Raw genomic sequence first — 18626 nt, 5'->3', positions numbered from 1 at the left:
TGTCCTCGCATTCGTGCCTAAACAGTCAAATAGCCAACACACAAAAATGTCAACATGCTGTTTTGGTAAGTATCCTTGCAAACGCAGTCGGTTATGTCTGAAGTGAATGTAAACAGGTGAGAAAGAAAACGCATGCGTAACGACCAGTATATTGGATCCGTTAATTTATTCTTAAAGTGACAGCAGCCCAGTATTAATGCATTAGTCTGTGTTATTAATGTTAATCAAACAACAAAAGACAAAAATCAAAAGCACTCGCTGCTCTTGAATGAATAACTTTTGTAGCTTTAATAAGGATTAATCTATATTTAATGTATACAGTGAAGACTATGCTGTGTTATTTTACATTTGATTACTTTGTTCAGTTTCTGTTTTAGGCTATTATCTGAATACTACTGTTAGGACATCTTCATGAAAAACTTCAAGCACTTTTTATTTCATTTGCATTTTTGTTAGATTCGTCCATTTTGTTTGTAATTAGTTTCTCTATTCCTTATTGTTTTGCTGACTGTTTTCTTAGCTACTTAGATTGAAGTAGCCTATCAATAATTGTGAAATTTTACTGATAACTAAAATTACTCATCCTGAAATAAGACTTTGATCATATCGCCCACCAATAATCATGATTTCCATATTGACCAAACTAATCGTGACTATGATTTTTGCCATAATCGAGCAGCCTCAAGATCTGCCATTGCACGCAAAGTTTAGAACAAGAATGATGGAGAAAGGATATGCTGCTTTGTTTACTCTTTTGTATCACTCTTTACACACTTCATCACAGCTGAAGTATGCTTTGGGCTTAAGTGAGCTCTGTTTTTTTTAGCCATATTTGTTTGTAAGGCAGAAAATATTAGTGAGGAAGACCCCCCTTATTTTTAGGGATGGGCATTTTGTTTTGTTTTAAATATTGTATTTGAATATTTGGGCTCATAAAAAAACAAAACAAATATTCGAATATGACATATTCATCCATTTGATCAAAAGTAATTCCATTTTTTAAGGTTATTTAGTAAAATCGCGTCTAGAGGCAGACGACATTCTGTGCTAAAATACAATAAACTTGTTTACACGCTCCACATCGCCACCCAATGTATTTTAGTTTGTGTGCTTAGGATTTTACTGCATTTACAGCCAGCAAAGCAACATGTAGCAAAATTATAATAGTATTTTTATTTTTCGAATAATAATTACGGATTGAATATTTGACTATTAGTGCTCACCCCTACTTATTTTTGATGACATTACAGATGCATCAATTACAGATTGAATTGGCACCCCCCCCAAGTTTTAGAAAGAAACGAATGACAAATGTTCTTACAATTGTATAATTATGTACCAATTTAACTCCAAAGTTCTCCATCTGTGGCTTAGCTTTTATTCCTCAGAACTTTTCATCTTCAAGTGCAGTGAAACTTGTCTCCTATTTGTGTATCTTACACAGATCTTGTTGTTTCTCCTGTGGTGAATATACTTCATACATTCCCAGCAGGTTCCTTCTCTTTCGAAGGCAGTCTTGATCTGTTTGTTGGTCTCTCTCTTTTTTCTCTCTCTCTCTTTTTTGTCTCCTTGCCAGCATGATATCCTTCTTTCCCAAACAGTGCTCTGCTCTGACACATGCAAAATCGGCCTAGGGGTTCTGTCCTTTCATCTCCCCACTGCAGCACACTGAGTCTTCCCGTTCCCATTGCATCAGTCCACATGGCTGTGTGTGTGTGTGTGTGTGTGGGTGTGAGAAACAAGTCCAAATAGTATCTGTTTTTCTCTGATTTAAGTTCTTTAACTTGGTGGAAGTGGACATGTATCATGGTATGGTAAAACATGATATTCTTTGAACTTTGAAGTGCCTGAATATATAATATGACTAACATCTTATGCTCAGCAAGGCTGCAGTAAAAACTACAGTAAAAACAGTAATATTGTGCAATATCATTTATTCCTATTACTCCTGTTTTCAGTGTCGTATGATCTTTTACAAATCACTCCAATATGCTGATTTGGTGCTCTTTGAGAACAAAAAACATTGTATTATCATTCTCATTTATTATTATCAGTGTTGAAAACAGTTGTGCTACTTATTTTTGTCGCACATTTGCCTTTCATTTGTGTCTAAGGGAAAGTGATTGAATCAGCTTCCAGGTGTCCACACATATGTGCGTTTTCCTCGTACATCACCATTTGATGAACTCCTCTTTGATGAGCTGGAACATTGCTTTTTATGTGGCGTAATTGCTCTAGAAAGGAAGCTAAATCCTGACGCAGGCCGGAGGCGGCTTGAAGCACCTCCACCCACCTGCTGCTTGACTGCACAGTGCTCGAGTCACTTCGATTAAAAACCAGAGGGAGATGAAGCTGCAGCACTAGAGCAAAGATTTTGATGCAGAAATGTATTGATTTTGAAGCTAAAACGTTGTCTTTTTTCTTAGGATGTCGGAATCAGTGTTATTTTAGGATAATTTATATACTGTTATAGCATTTATTAATATTTTGAATTAGCTTTTATTATTTTATATATAATTCAATTATTTTCAATTTTAATTTTAATTTTATTTTACGTTTTAGTAATGTTTTGTGCTTTATACTTTTTTTTATATTTATATATATATATAGCTTTAATATTACATATTATAGCATTTATTAATATTTAAATTCTTGTTTTTTTTTATAAAAAAAAAAATTCTATATTGTTTTAATTTATTTCATTTTTTTTTTAAGTATTTTTTAAATTTCCATTTGTCCATATTTTATCTTATTTCAATTTTCAATTATCACATTTTTTTTTTTTTTTAAGTTTTAGTTTTAGTTAAAGAGAAAAAAAACACTGGTAGAAAGAAATGTTAATGGGATAGTTCACCCAAAAATGAAAATTCTCTTATCATTTACTCTCCCTCAAGTTGTTCTTTCTTCTGCTGAACACAAAATAAGATATTTTTAAGAATATGGATTACCAAACAGTTTCGGCCCCATTGACCTCCAAAGTATGAAAAAAAAAAAAAATGGGGCCCATCAACTGTTTGGTTACGACATTCTTCAAAATATCTTCCTTTGTGTTCAGCAGAAGAAAGAAATGGTTACGACATTCTTCAAAATATCTTCCTTTGTGTTCAGCAGAAGAAAGAAACTCATACAGGTTTGGAACAACTTGAGGGTGAATAAATGATGAAAGAATTTGAGATTTTTGGGTGAACTTTCCCTTTAATGTACATCTTTTGATTGTGACGTATTGGGTTTTAATGTAAACTCCACATTTAGTTTTCATTATTAACATGCACACTCACACGCAGACCATCCAGAAGTAGCAGGAACGGGTGGGGCGGATGGGGGACGGTTGGCGTTTTTGAAGCGCGCAGTGCTGATGGGGCCCTAGCTCTGGGGTTTCTCTTTTATGTTTGTGTATGCCTCAACTTGCTGATATTATCTCACTGGGTTTTCCTTTGCTTGGTGTCAAAGGTTCTCTCCCAGTGGGCGGAGCCTCTTCCGATTGGCCGGCAGGTTTCTGTCCCTCCACAAGTATGAAATCATGGCTTTGGAACCCACTGAGTGAGTTGCCATGGCCACTGGGAAGCTCCCTGTGTCATGTGTTTCAAAGTGAACCGAGGCCTGGCAGAATTACCCAGCCTTCAATGGGAGGCAAAATGACCATTATTAGACTTCACAGTCCTGGCCCTCTATTTAAAGAGAGAAGAAAAGAAACCCGGGGAGCTTAAGACAAGAGCTCGAGGAAAAGCGAAAGGAGGGGAACGAGAGTGCGCAAGAGAGGGAGACGGATAAGCCGCCAGAGAAAATGTCATGGTGGTATCTCAGTTCAAAGAGCTCCCCCAGGAAGTATTTTGTTTTAGTGTTTACAAGAGAATGAAAATCAAAGACTTCGCAAATCACCTGTGGATTTTTCCAGGCTGCCCTTCCAAAAAGAATGGAGCCGAATATGCGAGACACGTCACTTTAGGTTGTTGCGGCGAACAGAGCGTGTAATGTTGTGTCTGCCAGATGCGGTAATAGTATGTGTGTGTTTCTCTTTGAACACTGTGCCATGCTGGGATGGGCCGGGCCACTTGGCGGGCTTTTTTTTCCGCTTTTTCTTTCATGGATTAAGTTCCATCCCAAGTTTTAAGACTCTTTTATACTCTGGAGGGGGGTGGTATCTGTGTGTGTGTGTGTGCGTGCCTATGTGTGTGTGAGGAGGGCTTGTGTAAGGGGGTCAGCTGTGAGTGACTTGGAGAGCTACAGAAAGAGAGAAGGGAGAAGAAAGCTTTAGCACACCTGCTAATTGAGAGGAAGTTGAGGACTTGATGGAGGGGGGCGAGGGAAAAGGAGTGAGGGAGAGGATAGAAAATAGATGCAGAAAAAACAGCGTAGATGACATTTTTTGTGTGTAGCTTGAAATCAAAATTGACCTCATTTACTTTTAATACATTTTCATTATTTAACTCCTTTACATTTATACATTCAGCAGATATTTTTGTCTGCATTGCATTCAGTTTGGCAGCATTTGTTTTGCCAGAGATTCGAACTGACTTTGGTGTTGCTAGACCCTTGTTCTAAAAGTTGAGCTCCCCCCTGTCCATTTTCTTTCTTGTTCAATATACTCTTTCACTCAGAAATAATTTTCATTACAGAAGTAAAATGGGTTATAAAGACCTTTACAGGTCCAATTAAAAAAAAAAAAAAAAGGAAAGAAAATTTCAGTTACTTACCCTCATGTTGTTCCAAACCCATAAGACTTATTCAAACTTGAAACACAAATTAAGATATTTTTAAGTAAATGTGAGATATTTCTGTTTCTCCATTGAAAGTCCATTCCACCAAAACTTCAAAAAGTTCATAAAGAGATCATAAACGAGATCCATATGAATCAAACTATTTAATTTAAGGGTCTGTTCACACTTGGCATGTTTGGTCTGATTAAAGGGATACTCCACTTTTTTCGGAAATAAGCTCATTTTACATCTCCCCCAGAGTTAAACAGTTGAGTTTTACCGTTTTAGAATCCATTCAGCCGAACTCCGGTTCTGACGGTACCACTTTTAGCATAGCTTAGCACAGATCATTGATTCTGATGAGTCCAGTAGCATTTCTTTCAAAATGACCAAAAAGTTTCAATATTTTTCCTATTTAAAACTTGACTCTTCTGTAGTTAAACCGTGTACTAAGATCGACGGAAAATGAAAAGTTGCGATTTTCTAGGCTGATATGGCTAGGAACTACTCTCATTCCAGCGTAATAATCAAGGAACTGTGTGTCTGTACCATGAGTGCAGCAGGCGTAATGATATGACGCAGCGCCTGAAAATAGTCCCCAGCTCGGTAACTTCTTCCAACGTGACCGGGACTAAGTTTGTCTAACCTATTAGACCTATTTTCAGGTGCTGCGTCATATCACTACGCCTGCTGCACTCATGGTACAGCCACACAGTTCCTTGATTATTACGCCGGAATGAGAGTAGTTCCTAGTCATATAGGCTTAGAAAATCGCAACTTTTCATTTTCCGTCGATCTTAGTACACGGTTTAACTACAGAAGAGTCAAGTTTTAAATAGGAAAAATATTGAAACTCTTTGGTCATTTTGAAAGAAATGCTACTGGACTCATCAGAATCAATGATCTGTGCTAAGCTATGCTAAAAGTGGTACAGTCAGACCCGGAGTTCGGCTGAATGGATTCTAAAACGGTAAAACTCAACTGTTTAACTCTGGGGGAGATGTAAAATGAGCATATTTCCGAAAAAAGTGGAGTATCCCTTTAAAGCGAACCCTGTTGCGTTTGCTCTGTTAGTGCGGTTCATTTGAGCGTGTGAACGTTGCCATCCAAACCCTGGTGCGCACCAAACAAGTGGACCGAGACCGCTGAAAAGATGGGTCTCGCTCTGCTTCCAAACGAACTCTGGTGCGGTTTGAATTAAATTTGAACACAACACAGACAAAAGACAGTTCGGTAAAGGCATCAGAACGGCGTCTCCTCGCAGAAGATCTTCGTTTTTGTGTGTGACGGAGGGATTCCTACCGCTGTTTTGACTCCTTTACACATTTTATAAGCTCTTCACGAGTTCTCAGCTGGTCAAAATACCATCATATGTAGGCACACACAACGAGCGCATTTATCCCCGCACACAGCATTGTTTTGGATGTTCGGTAAAAGCCGACCAATCAGGTTGTGACCATAGGGATATGCCTTAAGGTTTGGTAACTTTAGGTTCGGTGTTAAAATGCCAATGTGAACGCTAAGCAGACCAGGATTACATTATAATTTTTTTTGTTTGGTCTGAACCAAACTACAAGTGTGAACACAAGTCTTCTGAAGACACATGGTCACTTTATATGAGCAGATTTTGCTGTGTGCTGGGCTAAATGCGCTCGTTGTGTGTGCGTAGCCAACATGGTACTTTGACCAGCTGAGAACTTGTGAAGAGCTTAAAAAATGTATAAAGGAGTCAAAACAGCGGCAGGAATACTTCCGTCACAAACGAAGATCTGCAGCGAGGAGACGCGGATCTGATGCCTGTACCGAACTGTGATGGGCAACATCGTGACTATGATTAGAAAAAACAGGTATGCGTGAGCATTCTGTCCTTTTTAGGGTCGCATCTTGTGACATCATGTCCTGTTTTTGGCTCGTTTACCCATCTTTTCAGCGATCTCGGTCCGCTTGTTTGGTGCGCACCAGGGTTCGGATGGCATTACATTTATTCAAATGAACCGCACTAACAGAGCAATTGCACCAGGGTTCGGTTTAATCGAATCAAACATGCCAAGTGTGAACAGACTCTAAGTCTAATGAAGAGACATGATCACTTTATATATAACCAGATTTACTTTAGGCTTTTATTCACATAAACGTTGATCAACACAGCTACATTGAGATTCTGTTGACGATATTTGATGAACCCTAACTTTGCTTGATGTGTGAATTAACTTCTTTAAAGACATAGTTAAACCAAAAACAAAGAAATACTTTCTTTCATGTTGTTCCTCCTAACATGTATGACTTACTTTCTTCAGTGGAGCTTCAGTTATTTTGAAGCGTGTTTCCTACAATGAAAGTCAGTGGTGTCCAAAACATCATTGAATCTCATTTCATTATATGGAGAAAAAAACACATTGTTTTTAAAATATAATCACAGAAAATAAATGAGAAAGTAAATGATGGGTGAACTATCCTTGTAACTTTGTCTCAGATGTTTCTCCTAAAATTCCTGAGGAGAAATAAAACAGAAGCTAATTGCTGTCATAAAAATACAGAGCTATAAAAATGAATGTGGACAGCATAACTCGGGACAATTTGGTCTTGGAAGAATTTGATGAGAAATAGTTTTGCAGAACCTTGCAGACTTTTGTAGCTTTGCAAATTTGAGCGTGGTGGTTTGTGAGACAGATCTCTTCTGAAACTCTAGACGAGACGTGTGAGATTACTAGGGCCTCTGGGAATCTCTGCACTAGCCTTAAGTCTCCATTTGCACTCCATTTAATCTCATTGCCATCTAGGAGAAACAATTGAGATGTTAAACAGATCTCATGTGCGATTTGTCTTTCCTGTGGCAGGGGGGAACTGGAGGTAGGAAACTGAGAACGGGACTGGCTAACACACCTGGTAGCCTCAGGTGCACGAAGCCACCGGCTTGTGTGTCAGGTAAAGATACGCTTGTTAAAGTGTGAGACGTGTGAGCGCAGGGAGGGATTGTGGGTGGTTGAATTACAGCTCTCTGGAGTAGAAGAGACAATAGAGCAAGAGGGAGAGTTCTTCTCCTGTTTCCTACTCTCAGAACAGCCTTGAGAAAGATGAATGAATGAGAGGCCGAGGTGGAAAAAACGGAATGAACGTGTGAGAGGAAGCGAGGAGTTTCCATCAGATTTCTTCATTCATTGAAAGAGAGACACCTCGTTTTTTTGTACTTGTATCAAAGTGCTGCCCCTCTGCTTGAAATCCTTGAAGTCTTCTGGTAAATCCCCCCGCTGCAAGGGTTAATCTAAGTGCTGGAAAGCCGTTGTGGTCTTGTATAGGCCGAGTCTAAACCTGCTGTTCTGTTTGCCCGAGGAGAAACGCAGCTCACCAAATGCAGATCCCATTACAAAGACGCAGACGCACACACAAAGTGTCTCCCTCACACACACACACACACACACACACACACACACACACACACACACACACACACACACACACACTCGTGAAGCTTAGCTCAAATATACCCCACACACAGAGAGCCACTTCAAGGGAAGGTTAGATTAGAGAGGTATGAAGGCAGAGAGCTCATGCTCCTTTAATTAAAGTCATTCGCATTCAGCTGTCCTCATTCACCGCAGTGCACAAGCAGCTCTGATCTGACGACTCCACGCTGGTTTGCACTCTTCAATCAGAGACCCAAAACAGTTGCATTTCGTTTAATGAATAATTTAACACATATTGTTAATTATATGTATATAGTATTGCCTACTTGCAATTATACATATACATATAATTATACACACACACACGTGTGTGTGTGTATATATATATATATATATATATATATATATATATATATAAATTACACACACACACACACACACACACACACACACACACACACACACACACACACACACACACAGTATTAATTAATACAGAGTATGTATTTGTATATATGTAAATGTACATATGCCACTTATTGGCATAAAATATTCAGAGGGTCTCAATGATGACATTGTTGGTTTAGCAGATAATGACTTTATTTCTCTGAAAAAATCAAATAATAATAAGCCATACACAAAATAGTATTCTAGCATAATCTAGATTTACCATGCTAACTTAAGAAGGTTGTGTGTGAATGCATTTGGTTCATTTCATTTTAATATTGTCAGACATCTTAGTCATGACTTTTGTCTGGGTTCTGTGGTAATTAATTTGTGTGTAATTTTATTTAAGTGGAATGACTGTACAATGCATCAGTCCGAGTATATAGGCAGGTTTTTAGCATAGCTCCGCTGGTTGTAAAGATCGTGTAGATGCTGACTTCTGTGGGATGCCACATTTTTAAACTCTCTGTGACCCTGGGCAGCCCTTTGTGTCTGATTGTCTTAAGACCGTGTCAGCAGAGCGTCTCCCCGCAGTGTTAACTTTATTAAAGATAACTTATGCGTGTGTTTGTTTGCCTCGTGCTGTGGTACCCTTATTAAATCTGAACTCGCCTGGATTGAGTTATCATTGACAAGGAATCCACAGCACACTTACTTAATAATGACTTCTTTGATGAAAGCTCTGAATGCTCCACTGTACTCAGCAAGAGCGTTTCACATCCATTTAAAAGAAAGTTTCTGAATGGTGTACGTGACATTGTTGAGCCTCTCAGAAATGCAATTAGCTTCACTTTTCCCCTGTACAGCTACAAGGACAGGCTATGTCTGCAAAACCGCAATGACCGATTTTCAAACGCTACTCTTTCTTGTTTTATGTGTTTGAAGAAGATGTCAGCTCCTCTTTACAGGCCCTTTAAAGTCAACGTGAAGTCAAAACGGACCTTTTTGATAACGATTTTGTGATCTTATTGTGAATGATTCATAATCTCACATATTATTACAAATAATAATAATAATTAAATGTATCGGCACAATATTTATTGTTCATACAATCAACATTGGTTGGATGGTTAACCAATAGCCAAATAGTTACTAGGCATTGTTTTAGTAAACTATCATTCAATCTGGCTGAATTAAATTTTTTTCCAGTTTTTTATAATTCAATCAGTTCAATGGATAGAAAAAAATAAAAAAATCGCACATTGTTTCTTGTTGACTCTCTTGTTTACTCAGAAATTTATCAGATTACGGAAGTACAATTGGTTAGAAACAGTAATTCACGTTGACTTAAAATGTTCTCTTGCAACATACCTCACATACCAATTTGGTATTGAGAGGAGATCGAAAAGACAGGATTGTTTACTTTTCCTGTGCATGGTTAAGACTGGAAAACCGGTATAAAAACAAAACATACACCCAAATAGAGAGCGAGAGGAAAGCAAAAAAATGAGGGGGAAATTTAATTAGCGGTTGTCCATCCTGAGGCGCAGGGTTTGCAGTCACCAGAGTTAGCGGGAAGCCGATGGGCTTTAAATTAGTGGCTGCGTTTTTTTTTTGACTGATCGTTGAGTGCAGGGAAAGGAAAGAGGAGGGGGGAGCCTTGAGAATGATAAATGGAGAAGAGGGCAATTTTACGACCCCTCAGGAAGTTGCTGGCATAGCTGGGAACCAAAGCTGGAGTTCATTCTATTAATGATGAAATAATGAACAGGGATTCTCCCACAGAATGTCAGATGACATCACCAGCCTCCCCGTCATTGTTTCTCGTCATTGAGGCGCCGCTGATAGATCAAGTGGGTATCATCTGGAGAGGAACATTTAGTTCTTCCAAATCAACACCATTTGATTTAATACAATCAATCAACATTGAGACTGTTCAATGAGAAGAAATTCACATCCACAAGAGCTAATATGCTAGTCAGATGGAGTTTTAGATGCAGGAAAAGATTGTTTAAAACCAATTCAATGGACTAGTAAGTATAGAATGCTGAGTCTGTTTGTTATTTGAATGTGAATGCAAAGTATTACTATTAGCTGAGCCACTGGCACAACGTATCCCAAAGCATTCGGCACACTTTACCATACAGCTACCATTTTTTGGGGGGAAAATGCTTCTACCTTGGTGGAAGTGTCTGTCTGTCTGTCTGTCGATCTAAATTTGGGCCCTTAAATATATTGTCATGTTTATATTTAGAAATATACTATATTTATAATGTAAATGTTATGTCCATTTGTGAGTTGCAGGAAAAACGGAACACTAGTCTTTCTGTCCTGTGAGTTATTCTTTGGCTACACAGTTGCAGGGCCTCGTATTTGCCTCGTGACAGAGTCAGTCCCTTTGCTAGGTGCCCCACACACACACACACATACACACACAAGCACATGCAAGTGTATTTTCTGGTTATGCAACAGGAGCTGGAAGTGATGAGAGATTTCGTTAGGGGAGGGAAAGTGAAAGGATGACTTGAAAGAAGAAAGGTTGATGGTATGGTGATTTGAAGAAATCAATGCATTTCGCAGGAAGAAAATTAATTAGGATTTATTTTTGAATTGATGTAATCCAGTGTGTCAAACTAGCCGTAAATGAAATGAATGGCAGCTTTATTCACCTGAACTAGCGTGTGCATTTTATAAACAGCACACCCCTAAAGTCGGCTAATTAACAGGTGAATGTTCCCTCTGTGAAACAACTTCATAAAACATTGTTAATTAGCTGTAAAAAGCATTATGTCATTATAAGGTTATTTAGCCTAATCTATACCACTTACCTGAACCTAGCCTTATCTTTTCAGTCCTTCAAACAGTTTTTGCTTCCAGCATGAAACTGAACTCAGGAACAGGTCTGAACAAGAAGCTGACCTGTAGTCCAGGGTCTTCTGGTGCCTTCCCTCAAATTATCCTATATTAGTTCTGCACTACTTAACAGGGGCCTCCAATGAGACTGGCATCTCAGTTAGGTCGCTGCGTCCACAGACCGGGCCAAAATCAAGACCTGTTTTTCAGTAAATAACCATTGACTATGTGAAGGCATGTTATTAAGACCCATTTACCGCTTATCTTTAGAGAGAATGCTCTACTCTAAATGTCAATTTAGAGTAAAGGCAAGCTTTAGATCAAACTTTAGTGACTGGTCTTAGAGGTCTCTCTCTCCATCTGTTTGCAGTAGTTCAGTTTAAATAGTTAAGTGACTTTTTCAGTGATAATCAAGGGTGCTTGTGAATAAAAGGTTTTTTAGGGTGCGCAATCTGTGCATACATTTAATTCCATATAGAAAATTCGTATTTGCTGACCTTTTAAAGGCACGCTATGCAGTTTCCGTTTTTGTCAAACGGCGACCCCTAGAGTCGCTGTGGAGTACTTGTATTTAACGTTACTGTCGTAAATACCAGGTACGCAGAGCCGTCTCTGCACTCTTCCGACCGTGTTTTCTTCGTCGACTCTGCCGTGATTCACGTCTGAAATGCGTGCTAGTGTCTTCCATAGAGGCTGCTTCATATGTTGTTGATGTATGTGACGTCGTGCCGTAGAGCAAGTCGAGATTCTCGCGAGATTTGGTGGGGCGCCACCTCTCAAACCTGCTTTGCTATCGGGATGATTCGCCCTACCATCGTAATGACCATTCGGTTACCATCGAAATGACTTCGAAGCCGTTATATTAAAGTGCAAATCTTGCATAGTGTGCCTTTAAGATGTGCATGTTGACACTTAGTACAGTTGCACATGGTCCAGTTCACAATAGTTCACTGTTTCCACTAATAAATTAAGCAGAATTTCAGAGTTTCTTGAGCAGCAAATCAGCGTATTAGAATGATTTCTGAAGGATCATGTGACAACGAAGACCGGAGTAATGAATATAAAATATAAAATAGTTATTTTAAATGGTAATACCATTTCACAGTATCACTAGACTTTTGATAAAATAAATGCAGCCTTGAGAGAATTAAATACTTGAATAGTAGTGCATGTTTATAACTTGAATGAACTGTTAGTGTAAATGAATGAATGGGAAAACCTAAATTATTATTAAGTCAAATCTAAAACTGAAAACAGAGCTATTTTTCTGTCCAAATGCCTTTTGTTTGTCTCGAACAATTTTATATGTACTTCCAGGCAGAGCTGCTGAGACAAAGGAAGTTTAATTTAACACTAGGTTTGTACTGTGATTTGTGTTACTACATGACTTTTACAAGCTTCATAAACATTTTTCACCCATAAAAATAGTTTTAAATGGTAACACACTGTACTCATGGTTGCTATAAAATGTAGCTGTTATTGCTTAATGGACTATTTTGTCCATAAGACAAATATTAAACCATAAGTGTAAGTGTGTGTTCTAGGTTAGGGTTCTTCCTGCTTGTTGGCAGCAAGTTTTGTGTGGCACATTTATGCAGCCTCTAAGAAATACGTTTTGGTGCAGTATGGAGAATGTGTTACCGTTTACCAAGTAAATGGTTACATCAGTAATTAACAAAGATTTTTTTACACATGTAATGATAATTCCATGGTATTCTCTACAGTACTTTGGAGTAATATATTATCGAACAATTTAGTGATCGATCTGAACGCAATACCATGAGATAACTGCTTTAACACATTATTACTACAGTACTTTTTGCAGTAGTGTAAAATGCATGTTTGAGTAATTTTACTCCTTAACTACTGTATAATTATCGTATATAATTTCAGTAAGTTGTAGTGATATTAAAATGTAATACTTGTTTGCTTACTGTTTCTTTTTTAAGAAAAAATATTTTGATGTCGATTTTTATGTATGATGTTTAACATTCCACAAAAGATTCTTTATGGTGGAAAAAGTTTATTCAAATGTTTTTGACACTAAGAAAATAGTTCTTCTATGGCATCACTGTGAAAACCTCCTTTTGAAACCTTTAGTTTTTTGCAACTTGGTAGTTTTGTTTGTAAGGAAAGTAACCTCATGTAGTCAACAAAGCATTTTGTGGGTGTTTTTATTTAGGCTTCCTAACATTTTTAGGTAAATTGTATGTAAAAAAATTCTTATTTTTCCTCTTTGGTTTTCAACCAGTGCACTGACACAAGTCAACAGCAGAAATATAACCTTAAAAAATGACAGCATAAGAGCAGCTGTAGCCTGTGTCTATTTAGCGTTAAGTGCTGTGGTTCTAGTAAGGACCTCAGTGTAAACTTAAGCTAAGTGTGTTGTTTGGATTTTCGTGTTAAGTGTAGCTCAGGCAAACCCAAGTAGTGAAGAGACTGTGAGAAACCAAGTAGGCACAGTTTTGTACTTTGCTGACTTGGATGCTTATTTTATTTTCCCTTTCTTTCCCTTCAAGAATCTAGGACTTGCCTAAGTAATGTCTTGGCACTTTCACAGAAAATATAGGGTGATAATTTTTTATTTTTTTTAAGTCCTACCACATGTAAGTAAACTCTAAATGAGGAAAGTATGCCTTTATCTTTGAGGAATCCCAATGGCCAGAAGGCAACCTGAAATTACAGCGTAATGGCAGAGCTTTGCTTTCTGACGACTTAATTACTTTAATTATAGCAATGCAGAGAGTGTGTAGGATTGCTTAAATATAAAAAGGGGCGAGGAGGAGAAAGCGAGAGGAAAAATCGCATAAAATCGGAGAGATGATTGCTTCAGGGGTCTATAAATTGATTGTAGCCCACCTGGATATCACAGTCACTATTGCACCGGTTGATGTAGTGCTTTCTAGCAATCATAAGTTCATTGCGATTTAAACTACGTATTTTGCAGTCAATATTACATTTATTTTTTACTACAGTAAAGGTACAGTTATAGTACCTTCTTAGGGCTCTATGATTTCTGCAATGCTGAAAATGCGGACGGAATCCAGTCATAATGTCTGGTCAGTTAATTCTAATGAATGAATTGTTTGTTTGGATGGTTCCATGCAAAGGATTCACTTATTTCAGGCTCTGCGCACAAATCCTTGTGCAGTATTTTAAATCTTAAAACAAATTATTTGCATTTAGTGTAAATGTATCCGTTCAATATTCTGGAACACGAAAATGTTATCCTAACGGACATTTTTCATTCCACGGTTCCCATGGAAATTCATAAATTGTGCTGTCTAATGTTTTCATATTGATTATTTGTCGATTAGTAGTCTAATGCGCAAGAAAAAATACTGTATGACTCTGGTTATCAAATTGTAAATTATGTTATCAGATAGTTTTATATTTAAAAAGATTTTGCATCCCCCTTAAGTAGCTTTAATGTAGTTAGCTACTTTTTGTAAGTAGATTATTGTGTAGCTAACCGATTCAAAAGAGTAGCTACAATTTCAAAGTAGATTCCTCAACACTGCTGGTGGCCATTGTTTGCAGGACACCTGAACAAGGTGTGTGTGTGTGTGTGTGTGTGTGTGTGGGAGGTTGCGCGGTGGTCTTTGCTTTGTCTTAAGAAGCTTTTCTTGCTGTCGTTAGGCAAGTTGTTACATCGCAGCGCTTGCTCAAAGTAGATTCCATGTCTCTTTTTTCTGGCCTCCACCAGGCTCTCTCTCTCTCTCTCTCTCTCTCTATTGTTCTATGTCAGCCACCCCTCTCTCCAACCCTTCATTTTACTCCTAAAGATCTTTTATCAAGCCACTATTAATAATTAACTGAAATTGCCATCTTCAAAAGAGCCGAAACACAGCTGAACCGTTCGAAGCACATTGATGTGGAGCAAACAAGGTAGAGCGAGAGAGTTCAGTCTGTTTCCGCATTCCTTTGGATCAGTCAATCAGCTAAACGGTAGTATGAATCTAAACGTTGACAAGACATAGCCTAAACAGTCATTAACTTCCACTTCGTTTTCATCTCTCGAGGTGTTCCCTCATCCAGCGTCAAATGAATTCCTTTGGATTCTCTCATGTCTTTCTCATTACAATGTTTACTAAGCATATTCACTTTTAAATGAAAATGACAGGTCTTATCAAAGACCGCAAGTTATGTCTGGGAATAATAAAATGTTGCAAAATTGAATTAAGACTATCGTGTGGCTTATCTCTTAAAGGGGTCATCAGATATCCATTTTCCACAAGTTGGTATGATTCTTTAGGGTGTTCATGTAAAGTTTGGAATATAGGCCTACTTCAGTTAAAATGACTCTTTTACCCTTTTTACCTCCTCAAAAACAGCTTTGTTCACAGTGACCTGTTTCGGTGCATGTCTCTTTAAATGATAATGAGCAACTGCTCACCCCACCCCTCTCTTCCATGGGGGGTGTCGAATGGCTGAGGGCAGAAATATGCTAATACGGGACAGTCCGTCAGTGGTCGTGGGCGGAGCATGAGCATTATGACATCATAGTGCTCAGAAAATCCAAAGGGCCTGATTATTGAGTGACTTTTTGAGGATTAAAAAAAGAGGAGTGAATGGATTTTTTTCATTGTATGGTGGTTTTGTCCACACACTGCAAAGACACATTTATATGCAAATTCATAAAAGTGAATTTTGCATCCGATGACTCCTTTAAAATGCCTTTTCTTCCAATGATGATTTTTTTTTTTAAGCTCTCCTGAAATTGCTTGCTTTATCCAAAATAATGGGGAGATGGGAGAATGGGGTCAATGTGCAAAATGTTTGCTTTTTCCTTTCATTTTAAATTTGAGTTTGGTAATATTGCTGCATAACCTCTCACCCAACCCTTCCGTGCTGTACGAACGAGTGCAGTCCCATGAGTTTTCTCTGGGTTGTTTTTGTTCTCTTGCACGTTCTTGCTCAAGCATTAACAGAAGTCAGAATGGGATTCGGTTTCACTGTGATTTTCCTGTGGGATTCAGTGAGTCTCGTGTTGAAATATGTATTTGATAATGAATGTTGGCACCAACATTTTTAACAATTTTCCAATGTTTTATTCTATTTGGACTTGTAAGTTACTATTTATCAAGAAGATCAGCTAACCACATCACCAGACCCATCATTGTGTGGTAGACATCAAAATACAAAATGACAAAATGTCAACTTCCATCCATCTATCTATCCAATGTACCGTTTGATGTTAATGAACGTGTATTTGAATTACTGATGATGACTTTAGCTACTAAATCCCGACCTAAACCAACTTTCTCATTCGGGTCTTTTACGTGAGACTTCCAGCGAAATCACTTTGACGTAAATGAACAGTGAATTGCGGATACATGTATTGTTTGTTGAACAGTCACTGGCAATGTCTCTACCACACACACACACACTCACAGACATGCATAAGTACACAGGCAGTGTGTGGAAAGGCCATGCTTTCTCTCATAGTACCCAGAATGCCATGGGCTTGGAAAAGTGCCATCCCTTTGCTACTCTGATAACAGAGTTATAGAGCTGCGCATTGTCGCTTTGATCTCTTTATTTTCCTTCTTTTTTTTTTTTCTTTTTTTTCAGCCTGTTCTTTTCTCTTTTGCATGAGTGGAGTTGGCCGTCAGTGTAAACAAAATGCGATTCCGGGTATGTGATGTTGATCATCTATTAAAATAATAAAACAATGAACATCAAGATGGCAATAAAATGGTGAACAAATGAAGCAATGAAAGCACAACTAAATGCATTGATCAAAGCTTTGAACTGTAGTTATGTACAGAAAGCCACTGTAACCATCACAAAGTACTTGTTCTCCACACTGAGTCATGTGAGCCCTCTAGCTGAAGTGTAAGAGCGACCTCTATTGGCTGGGAGAGAAACAGGTAGAACGTTTAACGTGGTGTGGAAATATTTACTTAAGGCTCAAAAAAAGTCACATTACTGCAGTGTGTCTTTAAAATGGGCTGCTTTTAAATGAATCCAAATCTTTTAAATGAAGAAAAACTTTGATGTGGAGCCTACTGTTGCTCCCACTTCAAACATTTGGGGTTTGCGGTCTTACGGTGTCTTGTATTTTGAATTGTTGTCTTTTCCTATAAATGCAGTAATTACCAGTGTTGTTATAGTTAACTAAAATGAAAACTAAAACTATTAAAAGTAATCAGTAATTTAAATAAAATCTAAATATTAGTTTAGCAAGTAACTTTTGAATAAAAAAAAGAAGTAAAAAAAAAAGAAGACAAAAGCACATTATAAAATGACTGAAACTTAAACCAAAATCAAAAACTGAACATATAAAAATAAAAGCTAAGATCATTTATTAATAAATACTAGTGTGATAATATATATATATATATATATATATATATATATATATATATATATATATATATATATAAAATACCAAAATAACACTGGTAATTTGCAGTGATTTATTCTTTTTCCACGGTTTACTTTCAGCACTGCATTGTCAGTTTTAGATGAGATTTCGGCCCTTCTAGTGTAGAAGAATAATTTTTGTTTGTTTGTCACCGTCCTCACAGGCGAAGAGAGCCGTTCAGAGAGGGGCCACAGCTGTCATCTTTGACGTCTCTGAAAATCCAGATGCCATCGACCAGGTGAGTGTCTGTAACATCAGTGATGTGACAACTTCAACCTAATTTGATCTTTATCAGCAATACATCCAGTTTTAATATTAGCATTTTCTAGAGTAACACCTGCCCATTATATGCGTAATGTATGAAAAACATAAATTTTAACTGGATCCATTATTGTAAATGGATGTATAATGAGACTATATATTTAGTTAGTTATAACAAGTTTTTGTAGATAATTTCAGCCTTCAGAGTAGTTTACACGACACCATTTTCAACAAAAAATGGACAACTTTTTATTCGTTTTGGCCGTTCGTTTACACAACAACTGCGTTTTGGGGACCGGAAAACACAAACCTTTGAAGACAGGTTTCAAAGTGTAAGTAAAATTAAACCGTTATCATCTCTTTGTAAACAACAAAAACGCAAATTTGCATATTTTGTGTTCAGTGTAAAGGCGCATAGTGTTCCTTTACAAAGTGACATCGCCAACTACTGGTTCGGCAGCATAATACAGCGTTTTTGTCATTTTCGTGGATCCGTTATTTTGAGTACATCAGTGTTGTGTAAATGTATCCTTTGTAGTGCTATACATACAGTATATATATATTTTTTTCATTTATTAATTTTTCTACTTTATACTTAAATCAAGGTTGAAGGTTTAAAACCTCACATTCTGAACTTCAAAACTCACATATAGT

At 37.6% G+C, this 18626-nt stretch overlaps 1 protein-coding gene and 1 long non-coding RNA gene across 2 annotated transcripts in view; both read left to right on the top strand.

Moving 5' to 3' along the window:
* LOC311293219 overlaps nucleotides 1-18626 on the top strand; it is a 267232-nt gene that overhangs the window by 223493 nt on the left and 25113 nt on the right. The gene's annotated exons all lie outside the window — the stretch shown is intronic.
* znrf3 (zinc and ring finger 3) overlaps nucleotides 1-18626 on the top strand; it is a 69742-nt gene that overhangs the window by 43048 nt on the left and 8068 nt on the right. Inside the window, exon 3 of the mRNA XM_084413825.1 lies at nucleotides 17875-17949. Within this exon, the coding sequence (XP_084269951.1) occupies nucleotides 17875-17949 (75 nt within the window). The remainder of the gene's footprint in view (nucleotides 1-17874; nucleotides 17950-18626) is intronic.

The sequence above is a fragment of the Rutilus rutilus genome (assembly GCF_951802725.1).
Source record: "Rutilus rutilus genome assembly, chromosome: 7".
Lineage (NCBI taxonomy): Eukaryota > Metazoa > Chordata > Actinopteri > Cypriniformes > Leuciscidae > Rutilus > Rutilus rutilus.
The sequence above is the reverse complement of the archived record's forward strand: the minus strand, read 5'-3'. Positions and strand labels throughout refer to the sequence as shown.